Source organism: Chrysemys picta, chromosome 2 (genome assembly GCF_011386835.1).
Source record: "Chrysemys picta bellii isolate R12L10 chromosome 2, ASM1138683v2, whole genome shotgun sequence".
In the NCBI taxonomy this organism is placed as follows: domain Eukaryota; kingdom Metazoa; phylum Chordata; order Testudines; family Emydidae; genus Chrysemys; species Chrysemys picta.
In genome coordinates, this window is record NC_088792.1 from 230,561,341 (window position 1) to 230,584,724 (window position 23,384).

Sequence of the window (23,384 nt, forward strand, 5' to 3'; positions counted from 1 at the left end):
TTGCACGGGGGAGGTCACAGTATTTCCACCCTTACATCTGCACTGCCTTCAGTGCTGGGTGGCCAGAGACCAGCAGCAACACAGATTTAAGGGCGACAATACCATACTATCCCAGCCTTACTTCTGTGTTGCTGCCTTCAGAGCTGGACAGCTGGAAAGTGGCAACTGCTGGCCGAGTGCCCAGCTCTGAAGGCAGCAGTGCAGAAGTAAGGGTGAAAGTATCATACCATGCTATCCTTACTTCTGCAGTGCACTGCATTCAGAGCTGGGCTTCTGGCCAGAAGCCACTGCTCTCCAGGCACCCAGCTCGGAATGCAGTGCTGCCACTACCAGCAGCACAGAAGTAAGGGTGGTAATACCGCAAACCCGCTCCGCTACAATAACCTTGCGATCACCCCCCTACAATCCTCTTTTGGGTCAGGACCTCTAGTTACAACACTGTGAAATTTTGGATTTAAATATCTGAAATCATGAAATTTACAATTTTTAAAATCCTATGACCATGAAATTAACCAAAACGGACCATGAATTTGGTAGTGCTCTAACCATAGGTCTCCTTTGCTATCTTTTGTGAGAGTCAATGGTAGAAAATCAAATATAGCAAAATACTGAAAAACATTTTTCATTATCTATGTTGATCAACTAAATGGTTTATCTATGGAAATAAGTACTTTCAATTCTGGGCTGTTCTTAAACCAACAAAATTTTGCAGCCCTTATTCACATGGTTACCCCTTCAAAAGTAACACAATTACTCAGTACATGAAGTGTTGCTGGAGTGGATCTCAAATAAGGGCTGAGTGAAACCAGAAGCAGGTGAAATTACCATTCTAAAAGTCATCTCTTTCTCTAGGATTACGAAAAAAAGCACTTGACAATACTACAGTATTTATCTCAAGTTAAAAACACCACATTAAAAGAAAAATAATGTACATTCCCCAAATTAAAGTCCTACATGTACACCAAGTTTGATCAGTTTTGGAAGAGCATATTAAAGCTATTATAGAATTACTAGCATCCATTAACGAACTGCTGATCAATCTTTGTGTAAAGCCAATGCACGTATTTATACAAATGCACAGTCCTTACAGATGATACTCGCTTTCTTCTGATTTCATTCTCAGCTGACATAAGGAGCAACTCAAGTTCCTTTATTTTCTTTTCTTTATCAGGATCATCATCAACAAATGGATGCTGAAAAGGGTATTAGAAAACAGGATAGAAGCTGTTAATAGAACGTAATAAATGTAAGGCTTCATAGACTCAGACTTTAAGGTCAGAAGGGACCATTATGATCATCTAGTCTGACCTCCTGCATGATGCGGGCCACAAAGCCGTCCCAACCCCTTTCCCTTGACTCTGCTGTTGAAGTCCCCAAATCCTGTGGTTTAGAGACTTCAAGTAGCAGAGAATCCTCCAGCTAGCGACCCCCGCCCCATGCTGCGGAGGAAGGCGAAAAACCTCCAGGGCCTCTGCCAATCTACCCTGGAGGAAAATTCCTTCCCGACCCCAAATATGGCGATCAGTAGAACCCCGAGCATGTAGGCAAGATTCTCCAGCCAGACCCTCATTGGCCATTGATACTATTTACCAGCGATGGCACGCTGTTCATCTGACTAGAATCATGTTATCCCATTAAACCATTCCCTCCATAAACTTATCTAGCTTAATCTTAAAACCAGACAGGTCCTTCGTCCCCACCGTTTCCCTCAGAAGGCTGTTCCAACATTTCACCCCTAACGGTCAGAAACCTTCGTCTAATTTCAAGCCTAAACTTCCCCACGGCCAGTTTATATCCATTCGTTCTCGTGTCCACATTAGCACTGAGCTGAAATAATTCCTCTCCCTCCCTGGTATTTATTCCCCTGATATATTTAAAGAGAGCAATCATATCCCCCCTCAGCCTTCGTTTGGTTAGGCTAAACAACCCGAGCTCCTCGAGTCTCCTTTTATACGACAGGTTTTCCATTCCTCTGATCATCCTAGTGGCCCTTCTCTGTACCCGTTCCAGTTTGAGTTCATCTTTTTTAAACATCGGAGACCAGAACTGCACACAGTACTCCAAATGAGGTCTCACCAGTGCCTTGTACAACAGAAGCAGCACCTCCTTATCCCTACTAGATATACCTCGCCTAATGCATCCCAAGACCGCATTGGCTTTTTTCACCGCCACGTCACATTGTCGACTCAGTCATCCTGCGGTCTACCAGGACTCCGAGGTCTTTCTCCTCCTCTGTTACTTCTAACTGATGTGTCCCCAGCTTGTAACTAAAATTGTTGTTAGTTATCCCTAAATGCATCACCTTACACTTTTCACTATTAAAATTTCATCCTATTTCTGTTACTCCAATTTACAAGGTCATTCAAGTCTCCCTGCAGAATATCCCGATCCTCCTCCGAATTGGCAATACCTCCCAACTTTGTGTCATCCGCAGACTTTATCAGTCCACTCCTACAATTGGTTCCGAGGTCAGTAATAAATAGATTAAATAAAATCGGTCCCAAAACCGAACCTTGAGGAACTCCACTGGTGACCTCCCTCCAACCTGACAGTTCACCTTTCAATTCGACCTGCTGCAGTCTCCCCATTAACCAGTTCCTTATCCACCTCTGGATTTTCATATCGATCCCCATCTTCTCCAATTTAACCAATAATTGCTCGTGCGGTACAGTATCAAATGCTTTACTGAAGTCAAGGTATATTGGGTCCACCGCATTTCCCTTATCTAATAAGTCTGTTATTTTCTCAAAGAAGGAGATTAGATTGGTTTGGCATGATCTGCCTTTGGTAAGGCACGATCTGCCTTTGGTAAAACCCTGTTGTAATTTGTCGCTTCCCTTTACTAGCTAGACTTCTACTTTCTTACATCCTGCACATGCTGAGAGCAGAACTATGTAAGCTACAAAGCCACACTTGACAACCATTTTAGAATAAGGTTGTCAATTGCACGGTTTTGGCACGATTTCAGTGCCCAGCACAGACAGATGTGTGATTTTCAATTTATGCATGTAGAAATCATGCTAGCTCTCTAGTAAGTTTTAGTACTGTTTGTGAACATTCAGCATGCTATACTAGGCTTCTCTGACAAAAATTCCCCAGTTCTAGCTTTAGTGGAAGTACCCGGGGAAAGAGAAGTATAGAGCACACTCCAGATGACCACCTGCATTTTAAGCAGCTGTGTGGCTAACCCTACTCAAAATAGATCTGCATGACATGGGTTTCAAACATTGAGAGTTGCTGGTGTTCTGTCTACACTAGTGCTCCCACCAGTGGAAGTGGATTGATTGTAACAAAAACAGGGAAGTTTCTGGAGAAACAAGTATAGCTTAGACAAGTTTTTAAAATCACGGTCAATATGGTTCTGCAGGAATTAAATTGTGTTAAACTGTAAATGATAAATTTCAAATATAGTTATTAAGTCAGAGTTTAAAAAGTGTCTTAAAAGAAGGCAGCATTTTTAATTTCTCTCTCTCTCATATATAATAATATCTAGAGTGGGTTAACAGTGTCTCCTGCTTCTTTCAAGGCTATCCTCGGGCATTCAATCATGGTTTGCATTCACACCAAGGGTGTCAGGAAGGAGGAATGGACAATTTTATTTAAAGATGAACTACATAGCAAAAATCAAAGTTAAAGGCGTTCTTCACAGAAATCCATGCCTATCTAACTGTGAGAGGAACATGCTGTACAAAAAAGTTAGTTTATTTAGCTTAGTTTTTCCAAATGTATGCATTTTCTGCCATTTCTTAGGCTATTAACAATATCCCAGAATGCCACCTCACAAACAGAAGGCTCCTTGCAGTGCACAATATTTATGATGGTACTGAGTGTATCATGAGCATGTCACAAAGGAAGTTTTTCTTCTAACAAGTTAATTCAAACGTATTTCTGCTCTGAATACCAATACAGCCAACATAAAACTTTTGGTTTTGCTTTGTGAAGATTGACCACGGTTTAGATTACCCAGAAGAGGTGAGAAAAATTATATGAATAAAATAAGCTTACTGATTTATTTACTACATGGGCTTAATACATTTTAGATGAATCTTTCAATTGCTTAGGTCTACAGTAATACATATGCTGCACACATAAAGAGCAAAACACAGCCTTTGGCTAAATTTAATGGGAGCTATGCACGTAGTCAGGGACAAAAGTTAGACCAAAGGATTTAATTAGTGGGCAGATCTGAATTAGTTGATCACATTTCCATATATCAGAAATAAACAGGCATCCTCTGATGAGCAACTGCAGCCTGCACTTGAAGGGGATGGGGACTCCTTTCATTTCTCAGTACAGTACTATGATCCTGTAAAGTCGCAACAGCTTTTTCAAGAAAAAAGGCACAAATACAATCTTAGGCACCAATCCTGCAACTAGATCTATGCAGGAAGACCTCTGCTCCTGTACAGCACCCCTTAAGTCGATAGGGTTCTGCATGGCGACAGAGGTCCACCAATGAAGATTTAGCTGAATGGTCAAGGCCTTAAATTAAAAAAATGTGATGACTTACAACTTTAAAAATAAATAACAGAATCCTTGTGTTATCAGGCTAAGAAATGAGACAGAATAAGTCCAACTCTAACCTCATTTCATTTACAATAGCCAATGAAAATTACCTGAATAAAGTTTGAAGAAGTTGAAACATGTTCTATACAGCTGCCTTCTGATGACACATACTGGTAACTTGGAATCTAAAAGAATTCAAAAAATTATCTTTGCACATGATAAAAAACACAACTTTAGAGACTGATTCAAATTTTAGAAAATAGTATAGTTTTAATTAGAGAGTTTAGAAAACAAATTACTAAATGGCTGAAAACTGACTTAAATTAAATGATCTTTTATTTTACAGACTGTCTATTTTCAAACTTGATAAATAATTTTGAAACTGGAAAAAATTGCCAAACTACATAGCCTGATTTTAGCTTGAGCAGAAGACTGACATTTGCACTGCAGTCACATTTTAAAGCAACATTCAATTTAAAAAAATGTTTTAAACATCTTACTAATACTTGATACAGTTTAAAATCCAGTCTGCGTTTCTACTCTGAAGTATTTTTTCAGCGTGAAAACAAAAATGAAGGAAGACCGTTGCATTTTCAAGCTTTTCGAATTGCAGGGTTTGATTGGGGAACACTGCTAGGAAATGTTAGTTAGAAAACAACTACCCTACTGAATTTAAAACATATCATGGAAACAGTTCTAACAGTAAAAGGTTTTTATGTTTCCTTTTACAAAACATAATTTAGGTCAAAATTAATAAATTTGTTAGTCTCTAAGGTGCCACAAGTACTCCTGTTCTTTTTGTCGACAGGTGGCCTCTTCAGAGACCAACTTATATTTTATAATATGCCAACAGTATGGAAGAAATATACAGTGCAATGAATGAATTTTTGTATGTACATTTAAAACTTACTTGTGCCTGAACAGGTATGTAAAACTGATTTTGGGTCTGTAAGTGTTCTACAGTGGCACAAGGTTTGTGTTGAAGTTTTGATGAACTAGGCTGCTCAGTCTTGATTCCATCTTGTAAGTATCCTTCCTGTTCCACTTTTCTTCGCATAGTGGAATTCCAATGATTTTTTATTGAATTGTCTGTCCTAAAACAAAGTCATGTAGTAGGAAGATATGGAAATCAAATTATTTCAGGAACAAATTTTTAATTAGGTAGATTTCACAACTTTACAAACCACCCCCATCACATTGCAAACTTCATAAATTACACCAATATTTTTTTTACTCATCGCATACATTTCACCACTTCCCTAACTGGTGAGGAACATCTTTTTCTTGACTGGATACCTCAACAGCTGGATACGCTATATGACCATACTTTTTTCACCTCTAACTTTATCAAATATAAAGTTGTTAAAAAAATACCCCACAATTTAATTCCTGCAGAACTTTGGACAATTACTTTTGGATCTATAATTTCTTTAAAAATTAATTAGAATCACCCAAAAATTCATTAGATACTTTCTCAGCTAACTACCACACATGGAGGCCAAATTCTTGCACCACTACTCAAGATGAATACCCTGCTCTTCAGTCCCACTGAAGTTCATTAGACTACTTGCAGAATAAGAGTAAGGATTTAAATAAAAAAAAAATTTTTGTAGAATACATTTCAAAACTTGTAACAAATTGACAGTTAGCAAGCCCTTTACTCTCACTGTTGAGCAGTTACATAAGAAGTTCCACTGACTTCAACTGAGCTACTCGTACAATTAATTTAGCAGTCTGAGTAAGGGGCTCACAATCTGACTCTGAATTTGTCACAAGTTAGCTAACCTGTGGAGAAAAGTAAATAAAAAACTAGAAAGATTAGAAATCGCACTTTTTAAAACACTAATTACAGTAAGCTTGCCCAAGATCTTTTTCAAAGTCTGTTTAGGATTGGGTGTTTTGGGGGCATGTGTCTTCAGTGAAAAGCCAAAAATGTATCCCCATCACATTTAACCACCTTTTTGGATGTCAGAATATGCACATATTCTAGCAACATTTTGCCTTGCAATGTCCTTAAAAACAGATGGAAAAATCAGGATGTGATAGGTATTGTATTTATTAGTAAAACAGTTAACAGTGTTGGCATTTGAACGATATAAATGGAGGAAGTTCACATTACTCCAGCTGATAATGTTTTTGTGGGTCTGGGCAACAAACAAGAAATCATTGCTTAATCACAAGTGTGATCTTTAACTAGAAGACATAAGCTTTGTTTTTTTAAGCAGAACTTAAATTTTGGCAAACACCACAAAAATCCATAGGAAGACAATTAGGTTTCTGTGGATTTTTTTTTTTTTTTGGTTTACAATTAGATTACCGTTACATTAGTTACATGGATTTTGGAAAGACCTTGTAACAACTGGCTTTCATACTCTTACATTTAATACAAAAATGTTGAAAAGCACCTTCCAGGAAGAAGTTTTGCAATTTCAGCCCATCTGTTTCCCAAACGCTTGTGAGCTTCATAGATTATTCTGTCTTCATCTTCTGTCCATGAAGATTTCTTTACCTCAGGATTGAGGTGGTTATGCCATCTCTCTCTGCACTGCTTGCCTATTCTCCCTTTTAGGTGTTTTGCAATTAAAGACCAGCGTTTTGGACCATACTTCTGAACTAGTTCAATAACCTGGAACACAAATCAAACAGTAGCAATGATAGACAGTTTAGTATGTTTGAAAAATTAGATTTGAAATCCCATTAAAGAGCATTTGTGAAATTAACATCTCAAAAGATGAATAATAAAACTGATTTGTTAAAAAATTAAGTTAAGGATTAGAAAAGGCCTATGGAGGCAAGCAGTCATGGTGCTTTCAAAAGTCATTGGCAGGAATCCTGGTTTCAGAATTATGTATAAACTCCTGCTTCTAAAGTTAAAGGAGACTGTGTTGTGACGGCAATATTAGCTGTAGAAAAATATATGCTGACTAAGTTAGATTTCTGCCAACTGATGCACTGGCACTGGGAAATACTTAAATTACTTGATTAAATAATTAAAGGCCTAGAAAACAGGACCTTGAGGGAAAATTGAAAAAATTTGGTTTGTTTAGTCTGGAGAAGAAAAGACTGAGGGGTCATAACAGTTTTCAAGTATATAAATGGTTGTTACATGGAGGAGGGAAGTAAATTGTTCTCATTAACATCCGAGGATAGGACAAGAAGCAATGAGCTTAAATTGCAGCCAGGGCGGTTTAGGTTGGACTTAAGGAAAAGCTTCCTGTCAGGGTAGTTAAGCACTGGAATAAATTGCCTAGAGAGGTTGTGGAATATCTGTCATTGGAGATTTTAAAGAACAGGTTAGACAAACACCTTTCAGGGATGGTCTAGATCAAGGGTTCTCAACCTTTTTCTTGCTAAGGCCCCCCTCAACACGCTATAAAAATGCCAGGGACCCGTGGGGGCAGAGAACTCGGGGCTCTGGGTGGGTCTTGGGCATAGGCATAGATTTACTTTTAATTTGGGGGGGGGGGGCAAGGGCTGGCAGGGCTCAAGACAGCTCTGCACAGCGGGGTCCAGAGAGCACCACCTCCACCCCCTGACTCATTCAGGTGGCCACCCAGCCTGTCTGGGCTGTGGGGGGGATGCAACCAAAAACTATAACTCCAAGGGAGGACACAGTTCAAAAAGTTTGAAAACCGCTCAGGGTGCAGGCCGGGCAGGTAGCTAGGGGTTGGGAGGGGGCTCTCAGCTTCAGTGGGGGTTGGGCGCTGGGGCTCCCAGCATCAGTCCCTCCTTGTTTGGGGGGGGGAGGAGGGAGGGAGGTTTGTCAGCTTCAGCCCCACACCGCTCCCTGCTGGAGATGAGGGACCGCTACCAGCTTCAGCCACACACGCCGCTCCCAGCTTGGGGGTGAGGGGGGACTGCTGCCAGCTTCAGCCCCAAGTGCCGCTCCCAGCTTGTGGCGGGACACTGCTCCCAGCTTTGGGGGGGGGGGGGGGAACCGCCACCAGCTTCAGGCATGCATGCCATTCCTGGCTTCAGCACTGGGGCTTGGGGCACCAGGTTTCAGCTGCAGGGCTCCGCAGAACCCCTGAAAGGGCTCGCGGACCCCTGGTTGAGAACCACTGGTCTAAATAATACTTAGTCCTGCTTGACTTCTAGGGGTCCCTTCCAGTCCTACAATTCTAGAATTCTATACTTCTTGTAAAGAAGTGTGTGCGCACGCTGCTTGTTTTACACATTAGTAATGAAAGGTCTTGTCTGTTTTTCCTGGAAGGCTATATGTAACTGAAGAACTGAGATCATCACCAAATGAGATATTAAGTAAAGCCGTACAAGGAGGGGATGATTTTTTATTCCAACTGTTTAAAAACGGTATTTCTTTCTTTTTAAACACTTATGGGTTTTAAACAGTTTGAATAAAAATCATTTCCACTCTCACTCAGGTTTCACTTGTTTGGTATCTGTTATGTCGATCCTCTTAGTTTTCCAGTGGTTCTGTTTTCATAGAAAACAGATAAGATGTGAATTAATACTATATTAATACTATATGTAACAGGCAGAAAAAGGGAAGGGTTTTGTTTTCATTATTTTTTTTTAAGTCTTATAAGCGTCTTTCACAAGAGAATACAAATCCATTTTCCCCCCCATCAGGGCAGATCATCGGTTACGTCTGGTGGTCTGGGGGAGCACAAGGTGTAAGACAGGCCAGATTATGGCCTATGAATGTCAGTTCCAAACACAGAGGTCTCTTCTACTCAGAGAGTTAGAGAAGCTGTTCAACTAGCATGGGGAAATGATAAACCCCGGAGCAGGCCTCACATTTTATGTCATCCAGGGAAGTGGCATATACCCAGCGTAACATAGTGAACTAGCTAGTATGTACAAAAACAACAAGGAGTCCTTGTAGCACCTTAGACACTAAGGAATTTATTTGGGCATAAGCTTTCGTGGGCTAAAACCCACTTCATCGGATGCATGGAGTGAAAAATACAGCAGGCAGATATATATATTACAGCACATGAAGAGATGGGAGTTGCCTTACCAAGTGCAAGGACAGTGCTAACGGGGCCAATTCAGTCAAGGTGGAAGTTTCCTATTCCCAACAGTTGACAAGAAGGGGTGAATATCAGAGGGAAAATTACTTTTTGTAGTGCTAACAAGGCCAATTCAATCTAGTATGTGTCATCTGGGATCTGAGAATCCAACAAAACCATGGTAATTGGGGTAGGGTGGAGACAACACAGAAAGAAGTCTTGATATGCTTTTGCTACAGTCAAAAAATAACCAAGCACAACGTGAAATAGGTTCCATTACCCTCTGATCCTCTTCTTTAGTCCAGGGACCTTTAATCAATTCTGGATTTAGAACCTTCTGCCAGCGATGCTGGCACTGAAAATCCGAACGATTCTGAAACAGTTTTAAAAAACAACTTTGCTAAAGATTATCTTTATAGACAGTTTTCTAGACCATTTTCCTAGCAAACAGTAATAGTTTTGACTAATGCCAAATGTACAATTAAATAATGAACTATAGATGATTAGCATTACACAGGTTATTCCAAAGTGGCAAAGATTCAATCACTGAGCTTCCTAGCCACTATTATAGTTGAGCTCTTTTTGTTATGAAAAAGTTACTTACCCATTCTGTACTTGTTCTTCGAGATGTAGATGCAGATATGTATTACACTCAATATGTTGCTGCCTTGTGCACAAAAAGCCAGAGACTTTTTTTACTACAACAGTAACCATTAGGGCACTGCACGTGCGCTTTATGTCCTCATGGCCCCTCCCAAGGTCACATAAGACAAAGCACTTGGGTACTGCCTTTGACCAAAAAATGAGCTGCATTTCGGTCAGGCTTAGCTAGCACGATAGCTACACTCTGCCACTTTTTTGGTCAAGGCAAAGCTAAAGAGTTTAACAGACTGACTACAAACCCTTTCAAATTCAGTGCCAATAACCAGTCACAGAACCGCAGATTTTTGTAAAGGTCATATCTACAGAACACCCTAGCCTGCCTACTTTTTTTTTTTTTTTTTTTTTTTTTAAATAAAGAATATCAGCAACAGATCACAGGTACAGTTCCTTCCCACAATTACTATTTGACTTTGGGAATGATGCTTGATCCTTCCCTATATTTTTCCCAGGCTGGTTGGGGGGGGTCCCCTTAACTGTTCCCCCCACTGCCACATAGCAGCTAAATAACTTCTCTTTTCAGCAGTTAGGCTGATTTCCTTTGATGCTACCAAAAGGGAGACTTCGGGGGCACCCACCCAGCTACTGAGGTGAGATTAGTCCTCAAACCAGGCAGACCCCCATAAAGACTTAAAAAACACAAACAACCCCAAGTTTTTAAGAGTTAGAATCACATTGGTCTATAATTGATCCTGTCCTTGCCTTTAAAAAAAAAGTTAACCACACCTTTATCAATCTCGTCAGCTTTGGCTCATTTCCTTCTCCCTACAAGTAGGTTTTAGGAACCTCTTAGCTTGGGGAAAGTTACTGTATTTCCTCCCTTTCCCTCTAAGGTCCTAAAGTCATTTTGTATGTTGAAAACAATTTACAAGCATTAACTAATTAGACTTCTGCAATGCAACTGCACACCATTAAGTTTGGTCATACTCTAACCTATTTGTATTTTTTATTCAAGCATCTTTGAGAAAATACAAGAAACACCCCTACTTGCACTCACCCCCCCCCACACACACACACACTCTATCTCCACCAAAAAAGGTTAGTCTCTGATGATGGAGGAGGAGGAGGAAGGAAGAGAAAAGCCAAAAGTTTTCATACCTGCGTGCCTAAGGATAGTCCCCTAAGATCCATAATTAGCCACCTGTATATAAGGAGCCTTAGATTCAGAAGCACTAAGGTTTCACAAACGCCATTGAAGCCAGCATGAGCTGCAGGTGTTCAGCAGCTTTGAAAACTTCTATCCACTTTTATTTAGGAGATGAATTTTAAGCAGCCAAATTTAATTTTAGCCAGTACTTAAAAAAATTTCTTGATTGTTATTTTAGTAAATTGTCACGTTTCTATCATGTGAACTTCCTAAAATGTTTTTGAAGTTAACACCTCATTCAGTTTATAACTAGAACCCTGTGTAAATCACAATTTTTAAAAAAAAAATTCACAACAGTCTAAATGGCAAAGTATTGAATTTCATGGAGGTTGCATGGAATGAATTTTGTAACTAAATTTAATCCTTGAAATTGACTAACGTTACTTGTAAAATTTATTCTCTCCTTGAAATTGACTAGCTAAGGCAGTTGTTTCTGTTAAAAACTGTTGTAGACATTTATCTTTTAAAAGAATATTTAAGAGATCATGGTTTGAGGGCATTTCCATGCCTTCTGAAATTGTGATTTACAGCGGGCCTTATTATATCAGCTGCTGTAAACACATTTAAAAGACGTATTACCTTGTATCTAGTCATTATCTGAGATAAAAACCTAAGATGGAATTCATCACCAAGAGAGCAGCACTGAAAGCAATGACTATCTATACAATCACCCATTAAGGTGACTTTCATGATTGCTGTAGGCTACCAAAGGGCACCTGACATACCTTTCTGTCCTCTCCCCAACCCCAAGATAAGAACACAGAACATATGAACGGCTACACTGGGACAGACCAATGGTCCATCTAGCCCAGTATCCTGTCTTCTGACAGCGACCAATGCCAGGGGCTTCAAATGGAATGAACAGACCAGGAAATCATCGAGTGATCAATCCCCTCGCCTATTCCCAGCTTCTGACAAAACAGAGGCTGGGACACTTCAGAGTATGGTTTTGCATCCCTGCCCATCCTGGTTAATAGCAATTGATGTATCTATCCTCCATGAACTTATCTAGTTCTTTTTTGAACCCTGTTATAGTCTTGGCCTTCATAACATCCTCTGGCAAAGAAATCCACAGATTGACTCTGCCTTGTGTGAAGAAATACTTCCTTTTGTTTGTTTTAAACCTGCTGCTTATTAATTTAATTTGGTGACCCCTAGTTCTTGTGTTATGAGTAAATAACACTTCCTTATTTACTTTCTCAACACCAGTTATGATTTTTATACACCTCTATAATTTTCTTTTCCAAGATGAAAAGTCCCAGTCTTATTAATCTCTCCTGATACGGAAGCTGTTCCGTACTCCTAATCATTTTTGTTGCCATTTTCTGTACCTTTTCCAATTCCAATGTAACTTTTTTCATATGGGGTGACCAGATTTGCATGCAGTATTCCAGATGTGGGCATACTCTATAAAAATCCATGGTATGATATTTTCTGTCTTATTTTTTATCCCAGGGGTGGGCAAACTACAGTCCGTGGGCCGCATCCGGCCCGCCAGCCGTTTTAATCCAGCCTTCAAGTTCCCGCTGAGGAGCGGGGTCTGGGGCTTGCCCCACTCCGGCGCTCCAGCTGGGGAACAGGGTCGGAGGCCACTCCCAGCGGCTCCAAGAAGCAGCAGTATGTCCCCCCTCCGGCTCCTACACATACGTGCAGCCAGGGGACTCCACTCTGCACGCTGCCCCCACCCCAAGCACCGCCCCCGCAGCTCCCATTGGCCAGGAACAGCAGCCAATGGGAGCTGCAGGGGCGGTGCCAGCGGATGAGGCAGCATGCAGCAGAGCCTCCGCATAGGAGCCAGAGGGGTGGGGGGGACATGCCGCTGCTTCTGGGAGCTGTTTGAGGTAAGCACTGCCCGGAGCCTGCACCGATGAGCCTTCCCCAACCCCCAAACCCCAGCCCTGATCCCCCTCCAAACCCCTCAGTCCCAGCCTAGAGCACCCTCTTGCACTCCAAACCCCTCATCCTCAGTCCTACCCCAGAGCCTGCACCCCCAGCCCTCACCCCCATGCCCCAATCCCCCTCCCGCCCTCCAAACCCCTCAGTCCCAGCTTGGAGCACCCTCCTACAGCCCAGACCTCTCATCCCCAACCTGCACCCTCACCCGCTCCACCCCAGAGCCCCCTCCCACACCCTGAACTCCTCATTTCTGGCCCCACCCCGGAGCCTGCGCCCACAGCCAGAACCCTCATCCCCACCCACACCCCAACCCCAATTTCGTGAGTATTCATAGCCCGCCATACAATTTCTATACCCAGATGTGTCCCTCGGGCCAAAGAGTTTGTCCACCCAATCTATCCCTTTCTTAACGATTCCCAACATTCTGTTTGCTTTTTTAACTGCCGATGAGCCGATGTTTTCAGAGAACTATCCACAATGATTCCAAGATCTCTTTCTTTAGACCCCATCATTTTATATGTATAGTTGGGATTATGTTTTCCAATGTGCATTGAATTTCATCTGCCATTTTGTTCCCCAGTCACCCAGTTTTGTAAGATCCCTTTGTAACTCTTCACAGTCTGCTTTGGACTTCAACTATCTTGAGTAGTTTTGTATCATCTGCAAATGTTGCCACCTCACTGTTTACCCCTTTTTCCAGATCATTTATGAATATGTTGAACAGTACTGGTCCCAGCACAGACCCCTGGGAGACACCTCTCCATTCTGAAAACTAGCCATCTATTCCTACCATTTGTTTCCTATCTTAACCAGTTACTGATCCAGGAGAGGACCTTTTCTCTTATCCGTTTACAGCTTACTTTGCTTAAGAGCCTTTGGTGAGGGACCTCGTCAAAGGCTTTCTGAAAATCTAAGTACACTATATCCACTGGATCCCCCTTGTCCTCATGCTTTATGGCACCCTCTAAGAATTCTAGTAGATTGGTGAGGCACGATTTCCCTTTACAGAAACCACGCTGATTCTTCCCCCAACAAATCGTGTTCATCTATGTGTCTGATAATTGTGTTCTTTACTACAGTTTCAACCACTTTGCCCCCTACTGAAGCTAGGCTTACTGGCCTGTAATAGCCGGTATCACCTCTGGAGCCTTTTTAAAAAATTGGCATACATTAGCTATTCTCCAGTCATCTGGTACAGAAGCTGATTGAAATGATAGGTTATATACCACAGTTAGTAGTTCTGCAATTTCACATCTGAGTTCCTTCAGAATTGTCGGATGAATACCATCTGGTTCTGGTGACTTATTACTGTTTAATTTATCAATTTGTTCCAAAACCTCCTCTACTGAAACCTCAATCTGGGACAATTCCTCAGATTTGTCACCTAAAAAGAATGGCTCAGGTTGGGGAATCTCCCTCACATCCTCAGCTGTGAAGACCGATGCAAAGAATTCATGTAGTTTTTCTGCGATTACCTCATCTTGAGTGCTCCTTTAGCATCTCAATCGTCCAATGGCCCCACCAGTTGTTTAGTAGGTTTCCTGCTTCTGATGTACTTAATTTTTTTTTTTTTTACTGTTATTTTCTGAGTCCTTGGCTAGGTGTTCAAATTCTTTTTTGGCCTTCCTAATTATAATTTTACACTTCCACTTTTTAAAGATGCCTTTTGTCTCTAACTGCTTCTTATACTTGGTTGTTTAGCCATGGTGGCACTTTTTTGGTCCTCTTACTATGTTTTTTAATTTGAGGTATACAATTAAATTGAGCTTCTATTATGATGTCTAAAAAGTTTCCATACAGCTTGCAGAGATTTCACTTTTGGCACTGTACCTTTTAATTTCTGTTTCACTAACTTCCACATTTTTGTGGTGCTCTCCTTTCTGAAATTAAATGCTACTGTGGTGGGCTGCTTTGGTGTTTTCTCCCTCTTCCCTCCCCCCCCACCCCTCCGGGATATTAAGTTTTACTATGTTATGGTCACTATTACCAAGTGGTTCAGCTATATTCACCTCTTGGACCAGATCCTGTGCTCCACTTAGATCTAAAGCAAGAATTGCCTCTCCTCTTCTGGGTTCCAGGACTAGCTGCTCCAAGAATCAGCCATTTAAAGTGCCAGGAAACTTTATCTCTGCATCCCCTCCTGAGGTGACATGTACCCAGTCAATATGGGGATAGCTGAAATTCCCCATTATTATTAAGTTTTTTATTTTTATAGTCTCTCTGATCTCACTGAGCATTTCACAGTCATTATCACCATCCTGGTCAGTAGTATATCCCTACTGTTATATTCTTATTCTTCAAGCATGGAATTACTACTCAGAGATTCTATGGTACAGTTTGGTTCATTTACACTTTTTACTTCGTTTGACTCTATAGTTTCTTTCACATACAGTGCCACTCCCCCACCAGCAATAGACCTAAAAGCATCAATGCCTTCAAAAGGTTAACTATTACATTCACTTTAGAAGGCAAAGATTAGTCAACCATGAAATCTGCTCTTGGCATCAATAACCTTGCCATTTATTGAATATATTCCAACCCCTCATTTTCTTAGTGAAGTCACTGAGAAGCTAGCGGCACCCAAATTCCAGCAGCACTGTCATCTTCATCATCCTGGATCAATCACATTCCATTCACTTTAGAAGGCAAAGATGAGTCAACCATGAAATCTGCTCTTGGCATCAATAACCTTGCCATTTATTGAATATATTCCAACCCCTCGTTTTCTTAGTGAAGTCACTGAGAGGGTAGTGGCACCCAAATTCCAGCAGCACTGTCATCTTCATCATCTTGGATCAATCACAATCACATTCCAGAAGAGTACCACACAAATTCGCCAAAGGCGACACGCGAGCTGATTTTCAGTGGCACTCACACTGCCCGGGTCCTGGCCACCGGTCTGGGGTGGGCTCTGCATTTTAATTTAATTTTAAATGAAGCTTCTTACACATTTTTAAAAAGTTATTTACTTTACATACAACAATAGTTTACATACAACAATAGTTTAGTTATATATTATAGACTTATAGAAAGAGACCTTCTAAAAACGTTAAACTATATTACTGGCACGCGAAACCTTAAATTACAGTGAATAAATGAAGACTCTGCACACCACTTCTGAAAGGCTGCCGACCCCTGAGCTAGCATGTTAAAGATAGCTGTGTGGACGTTGAGGCTCTGAATTTGAAGCCTAGAGGGTTGGGTGTGCTTCAGAGCCTGAGCCCCAGCCTGAACCACAACATCCACACTGCTATTGTTAATGCGCTAGCTCATGCTGCGCTAGTGCAAGACTATCTACCCGGACTGTAAATTTACCCTAAGCTTACAGTACTGTGTAGATCTGTCACTTGACACCAGTGACCATATGGTGCTTTTGACATACAATATCAGAAAGTACTCATTCTATTCATTTGTTTGCCACACAAATCCCAATACCAAAATGAACACCAGCTCTGCCTTACCCAGACTGATCATGCCATGGCCCACAAGACTCAATACTTGCTCTCTCCCCCTCTTCATCATGAGGAAAATTGGGAAAAATAAGAAGCCATGGACTTCAGTGCCATCAATATGCACGTGGCAGTTATTCTCCATTAATGCAGCCCACCACCATATCCCAATGCGTGGAAAAGATCCTCAGATGGATAAAGCTGCTAGTTTAAAGCAACAGAGGGTCCTGTGGCACCTTTGAGACTAACAGAAGTACTGGGAGCATAAGCTTTCGTGGGTAAGAACCTCACTTCTTCAGATGCAAGTCTGCTAGTTTAAACTCAACTCCACAAAAGGGGTGGAGGGGTTTTAGTAGGAAGGGGGTGGGGGAGAGGATTGGAAACTGGATATTATGCTAACCTTATCAACTGAGGGAGTAAGACCACAGGTTGCCAAATTGGTACAAAGCCTTAGGTTTGAGGTGGTTTCCTCATAGCTCCCGGACACAGATTGCCACAATGATAAAGAATCCTCCTTTGGTCAAAAAAATAACCTCTTTTTCCTTTCACATCTGAAAGGAGGATTTTGATTGATTTGCACTTTTATCACCTCCTAGTTAAACTACTTCAATCCACAACTTGGACTTGACTGTAACCCCACATGAAGACTGCAAATGATTCAGAATGCAGCAACCCACTTCAGATATAATGGCAGACATGAGCATAGCACACTGGTGCTTCACAAGTTGCTGGCTTCACTCCTGAAATTAATAGGAAGTCAAAGTCTTGGTCTTACTCAATAAGCCTCGAGGGTTTGGGACTTGGCTGTCCCAGCCCAAGTTACAGGTATCCATAGAATAGTCAAATATAGCAGTCATGTATGCCTCCCCATATAAACTGCTTCATAGCCAGTCATCTCCAAATTAGACATATCATGGTAGACCCTTTCATTAAAAAAATTATACTTCACACTTACTTGTAGATGACTAGCAATGAAAGTCCAATCATCTGTACCATTTTGTTCTACCAGCTTCTTTAGCTTCTCATCCTGTAAAGACATAATATCAGCTGAGAAATATAGCATTTTGGTAGGATATAAAAAGTAAAGTTATCTGGTCAAGTATTACCTCATCACGTGTCCATTTTACTCTGTTACATATCTTCTTCAACCCTTTTTGCTGTGGTACTTCATAGTCATGATCTGCATACTGAAGGTTGTCATCTTCTTCCTCACTGCAGGTTTAAACAAACAGAACAGTTTAAACAAACTAGAAATATATTTTAAATTAATACTGACCACCAATAACTCAAGAAACCAGAGAGGATTTTGGTTGTAATCTGTGCATCTGGTGCATCTCTGGAAGATATATAGAATGAAGTATAAAATTTGTACGAACAAAGTCAGAACATTGTCTTATCCAGTATAGTATCCTTCCACTTCATATCCTATGCTTCAAAGGTAAGTAATAAACCCCCACAAGGTACCTAGTCAATTTTGCAGAACTATATATTGTGAGGAATAGGCAGAAAATTTCTAAAAACTTAAACTGAAGCAAAAGATTTGCTTAACCTCACTATTTAGGCTTTTTTTAAACATAGCATCCAACAATGTGTCAGCTAGGCATAGCAAATAACTAGGTGCATTAGGGCCATAACAAAATGGTTTTCTAGTCTAGTAAATCCACAGATTAATGCCATGTTTCAACTTTCTTAATTCACACAGGCATGCTATGACATGTACTTTGATGTACACAAGTGCAAGTTCTAGGTTAAAACACCAATTAAAGCATGTACTTTTAAAAAAATACTTAGGAATTTAATAGAGTATATGACAGTCACACTATGAGTTATGGCAGGTGCCCCGCTTTGTTTAACCTAAGGATGTTACTCTAGTGGAAGCAAGGTCTTCTAGATTCTTTTTTTTTTCTTTAATCCTTTCATGATCACTAAATCCAGACCCACAAAAATACACTCTGCTATACAATGTCCATATCGGAACCTAGATAAAATGCTTGCAACAAGCAGTAACCAGCGTATCAGAGCGCACAACCAAGCCTGAACCTTCTTACTGTGAATCTTAGAATGGAAGAGCTGCAGAGGAATAATTCAGTCTCTGAAGATGGGAGGCAGGAAAAAATTATGAGATATACACCCTTATCTTGGGGTCAACTTAAGAAAAAATATGAGCCAAGCAAAAGGGAAAAAAATCCAATGGAATCCTGAAAAGTCAAACTGAGACCATGAGTAGGAGTGCTGAGCTCCTTACCTGATAGTCAGAGGAAAGAAATGGTAGAAACAGGTAGTGACCTTTGTGCCTTCGTGTTGAGTATGCTCCATCTACTGGAGAAGTGGTATAATACTTCACAACCTTCACTTTGCAAACAAACTCAGTTACACAGAGGAGCACACAGAGGTGTGTAATGGTTTAACTCATTCTTGTCCCCCCTCCTTTACAACTGCATTATTTTCCCTGCTTTTAATTTGATTTTTTTAATCACAAATATACATGTTTAATGATCTATAACAAATCCTTCCCACTACTTATGAAAGTAGATTACACTCAAAGTGATCACTGTAAAATAATCATGCTGTCCTTATTTGTTTTTCAATTTTACTGTAATAAGAAATATCCAGTCTATAAAAAAGAAAATTCAAAAATTTTTAAAAGCATCTAAGTCCCATTAATAGTCAAATATAAAAAAAGTACATACGTTTGAAGTCAATGGGACTTTGAAACCTAACTCTCTTAGGTTCTTAGGAAAGTTGTACCCAAAGTTGTAAAGAGAAAAGACTTAAGGTTTTGGATACAACTTTCAATAGGACATAAGTCCCATTGACTTTCAACATAAATCCATTTGGCTTTTAATGGGATTTAGTCTCCTAAGTGCTTTTGAAAGCTGTACCCCAAGCCTTAATTTCTTTTTTCTCCCTGCCCACACCTCTACCCCCACACACACACTCCACCTCTACACTCAGGCTCAGCAATTGCATGTTGATACTACCCTTTTTCACCTCAAGTAAGCCACAAAGTACACTTAAAATTACAACTCAATTGTCTCTATGTGGTTACACTCTGTGAACATGATCTCCGTAATTTAAGCACTGCATAGTGGACCAAAATTAAGTTAACAACTCACAAAAGGAGTCTAAAGCTATTACAAAGAGTAGGCTGCCGAAAAAGGGCCAATTCATCTGAATCAGGTAATGAAATAGACAATAAGATACTGTTTTGTATAGTTCTCCCAATTATGTTACAGTACAGTTAATCTAATGTCTCTCATTTCCCACATCAAAAAGGCATCCTTTAAATGCTTTACACGTTTGAATGACTATTTTACCAACATTAATTTTTAAAATATTTATAATTAATAAGCAAATATCTTGCTGTTTAAATGGTTTACAATGAACACTTGATAATAACCTCTAATATTAACCCCTTAAAGATTATTCTGACTTGAAAGAACAGAAAGCTTTGTGCTTAGGCCACCTGCAAAATAGTGGTGACAGAGCAAACAAAGCATATGTCTTGAAGTATCTCTTCCTGTTTTAACTACTGCCCAACACACACAACCCACTGGTCCAGAGACACTAGTCTTACTAATCTACATCTTCAAATACTACCATTTCTGGGTCAAACTATTTAATACAATACTATTTTGAAAGGCAATAAAAAAAAACTAAAGCTTATCTGTATTTGAATTATAGCCAAGAATCAGTACACTCTGAAAAGCCTGACAAAAATTATGCAGCAACACCATAGTTCCTGGTCGCTGTGGCATTCTAGTACGGTGAATAGAAAACTCTGGAGCAACTTTGATATATTTTTAAAATGTAATTTTTTTCTCAAATGAAATATGAAAATGAATATAATCAATTGTTATTTGATATTAAACTCAATATAATTTACACTACCCTACATTCCCAGTAGACCACGGGATGGATGGGTGCGTGTTTGTTTTTAAGAAACAAAAATCACACTGTAGAAGTTTCTATGAGTAAAGCTGGATGTTTTGGCAAGTGGTAGGGCACAGTTGGCACTTTTGACACCAGATGTGGGCGATAACATGGAATTATGCAATAATATTAGTTGGATGTTTCTACTAAAATAATGTACAATGCTTACATCTAAACTGTCAATTAAAAATCAGAATTAACATCACTGAGGTGAATGGGGCAGGTCACATCTTTGGAGCATTATTTCAGGCTGTCTACAGCCTCAGGAAGACCACAGAGAATCTTCTTACATTTGTTTTATATATTTAAGGTTCTCTTGGCTACCGTGTGCTAGGAACAATTTTTTTAAAAATAATATCTAGATTCTGGAAATGGAGCATATCACAGCCAGCAGTGGATTCCTCAGCAGTTCAAGATATACACAGCCCTGCCTACAGTGGCAGTTAAGAACTATTCACTTGAACGTTCTACAAAAAGACAAATGCATTCTACACAGCCCAAAGATTGTTTAAATTTCACAGAGAGAAGAGTATCTACACTAGAGTCCACATATTAAAATTTCTTGTACCCCACCCATCTCAGTCTGAAAACAAACAGGAATTTGTAGTGTATAGATTTGCTTAGACTAGGACACAAACAGGTTAGGTCCAAAAATTACATATGTGCTTAAGTAATCAAAAGGTAGTTTAAAAAAACCCTCACAACCTAATATGAATGGATTTTTTAAAATTTCAGTGATTACAATTTACTTGATCATTCCTCTGTAGTGTTGTGAACTGAAACTGTATTGAATTAGTGCATGAAAACAGAAAGTGAAACGGAGCCATTTAATTTCACCAAGCTGTTTGAAAGAGTAAACAAAATACACCTCTACCCCGATATAATGCGACCCGCTATAACATGGTAAAGCAGTGCTCCGGGGGGGGGCGGGGGGGGGGGGCGTAGGGCTGCGCACTCCGACAGATCAAAGAAAGTTCAATGTAACACAGTTTCACCTATTTCACGGTAAGATTTTTTTGGCTCCCGAGGACAGCGTTATATCGGGATAGAGGTGTACATAAGTTAAATTTCAATAATTCAATTCTAATAGTCAAAAGACTTTTTACATTAAGATTCTAGGCTTCAGTGTCCCTCTTTATTATGAAGCTGAAGAGCTTGCAGATGCATTAAGAAATGAAAACTTCTCTCATTTTAAAAATCAAAGACAATGTTATACCTACCTGGAACTCAAAGATCAAGATGCCTCCTTACTTTTGTACTAAATTAGCAAACCCAAAAGCAGTTTGCACCCGTTCTTTCAGGTCGTGTTGTTATATGCCAACATATAATTTTTGTTCTGGTGTTACCAATCTGTAGCAGATGAGTTCATCCTCTATGCACAACTATTTTAATTATCTAGCAAGAAATGTAAATTCTTCACAATTCAATATTCACTGACAGCATGTTAGCACTTACAGAAAGACTAGCAAGTCTTGCTTAGCTCCTAAACGCCAGAGAGACAAGGTGGATGAGGTAATAACTTTTAGTGGACCAACTTCTGTTAGAAAAAGAGAGAAGCTCCAGACGGTATACTGGGTACAATATTGTCGATGGAATGTCTGATGTTATATGATACCTATATTAAGGTAGTTGATCATCTCTAGTTTCTCAGATATTTTTGTGTTCCTTGAAACAATTACAGGGCAAACATATTACTTTCCTCTCCCACTGCAGTTTTTCAACAAAAACTATGAATTTATAGTGTACTTGTAATAAACCTGATCTCCTCAGGAAGAAAAATACAGTATCAGATTCTTATGTAGCAACCACCAAACTATAATTTCTTCACTCCTATGCACAATACAAATCCACAGCAACCTCCAAATAGTGTGGAAGGTCAAAACCTAATAGTTTTCATAACTAATATTAACCATTTACCCTGCTCTTCCTTTATCAACCTTATAAATCCCCTTCTGTATTTCCTTATCAGTTTTCAAAAATTTATTTTTTTTTAAAACAAGTAACACTACGGAAGTCCACAGCTAGAAGAAAAAAACTGAAGACAGCAGTAACTATATTAATACATTTAGTTTCATTTTATATTCAAAATCTGAATTTTTAGGAAACACACAGGCTCCTGCAAAATTGAGGATTTATCTAGAACAGCTCTCAATGTTTGCAGCTGAATAAACACACTTTCTCTCATAGATCCCCAGCTATAGAGAAAGAACCCCATATAGCTTTCTTTCAATCAGTGGACATGCCAGGACTAGAGAAACAGTCTGTGTTTTTTTTTTAAATTAGGAATTAGTGAAGACAAAGAATATTAAAAGCACATGGTTAGTTATGGTCAAGCCTAGCTTCCCATCAGGTGTGTGTGAAAGCAGAGAGGGAAAGGATCAGGAAGGTTATGGAAGAAGTAGGGAAAACTGACAAAAACAACTATTGTGTGGGAAGTGTATTACCTGCGGGAAAAGAGAAGATGAAGTTACCTTTATGTCTGAGGTACGGGGTAACATGGGAAAGACATGGAAGCAGCGACTCCTGGGGGATCCAACATGCAGCGAAGATGGAGAAGTCAGGGAACACCTGCGTAGTGACAGGCGGGTGACAGCAGATGGGGGTGATGCAGATGGGATCGGGACAGCTGCGGGGCGCGGAGAGTGGGCAGTGACAACTGAGCACGGGGAAGGACAACTGGGTAAGAGGAGAGTCTGCGCCTCTGGTCTGGGGAGAAAGATGAAGGGGGACGAGGGGTGGGGGCAGGGCGGACTTACCTGCCCCACAGCGGAGAGCGGACCCGGCGGGGAGTGCAGGGGACAGGTACCACCTGGGCGCGGA

The 23,384-nt window shown here is 40.2% G+C and overlaps 1 protein-coding gene across 2 annotated transcripts in view; it reads right to left on the reverse strand.

Moving 5' to 3' along the window:
* The window catches only part of MYBL1 (MYB proto-oncogene like 1), a 39,080-nt gene that overhangs the window by 14,924 nt on the left and 772 nt on the right, over positions 1 to 23,384 (reverse strand). The window contains exons 2-9 of one of the 2 annotated variants that reach the window (XM_065585670.1): positions 23,321 to 23,373; positions 17,738 to 17,843; positions 17,587 to 17,658; positions 9,760 to 9,852; positions 6,912 to 7,132; positions 5,417 to 5,600; positions 4,617 to 4,691; positions 1,089 to 1,193 (exon numbers count right to left, since the gene is read on the reverse strand). In XM_065585670.1, coding sequence (XP_065441742.1) covers positions 1,089 to 1,193; positions 4,617 to 4,691; positions 5,417 to 5,600; positions 6,912 to 7,132; positions 9,760 to 9,852; positions 17,587 to 17,658; positions 17,738 to 17,843; positions 23,321 to 23,373 — 909 coding nt within the window. The remainder of the gene's footprint in view (positions 1 to 1,088; positions 1,194 to 4,616; positions 4,692 to 5,416; positions 5,601 to 6,911; positions 7,133 to 9,759; positions 9,853 to 17,586; positions 17,659 to 17,737; positions 17,844 to 23,320; positions 23,374 to 23,384) is intronic. The other variant, XM_005288080.5, reaches the window with a different exon arrangement.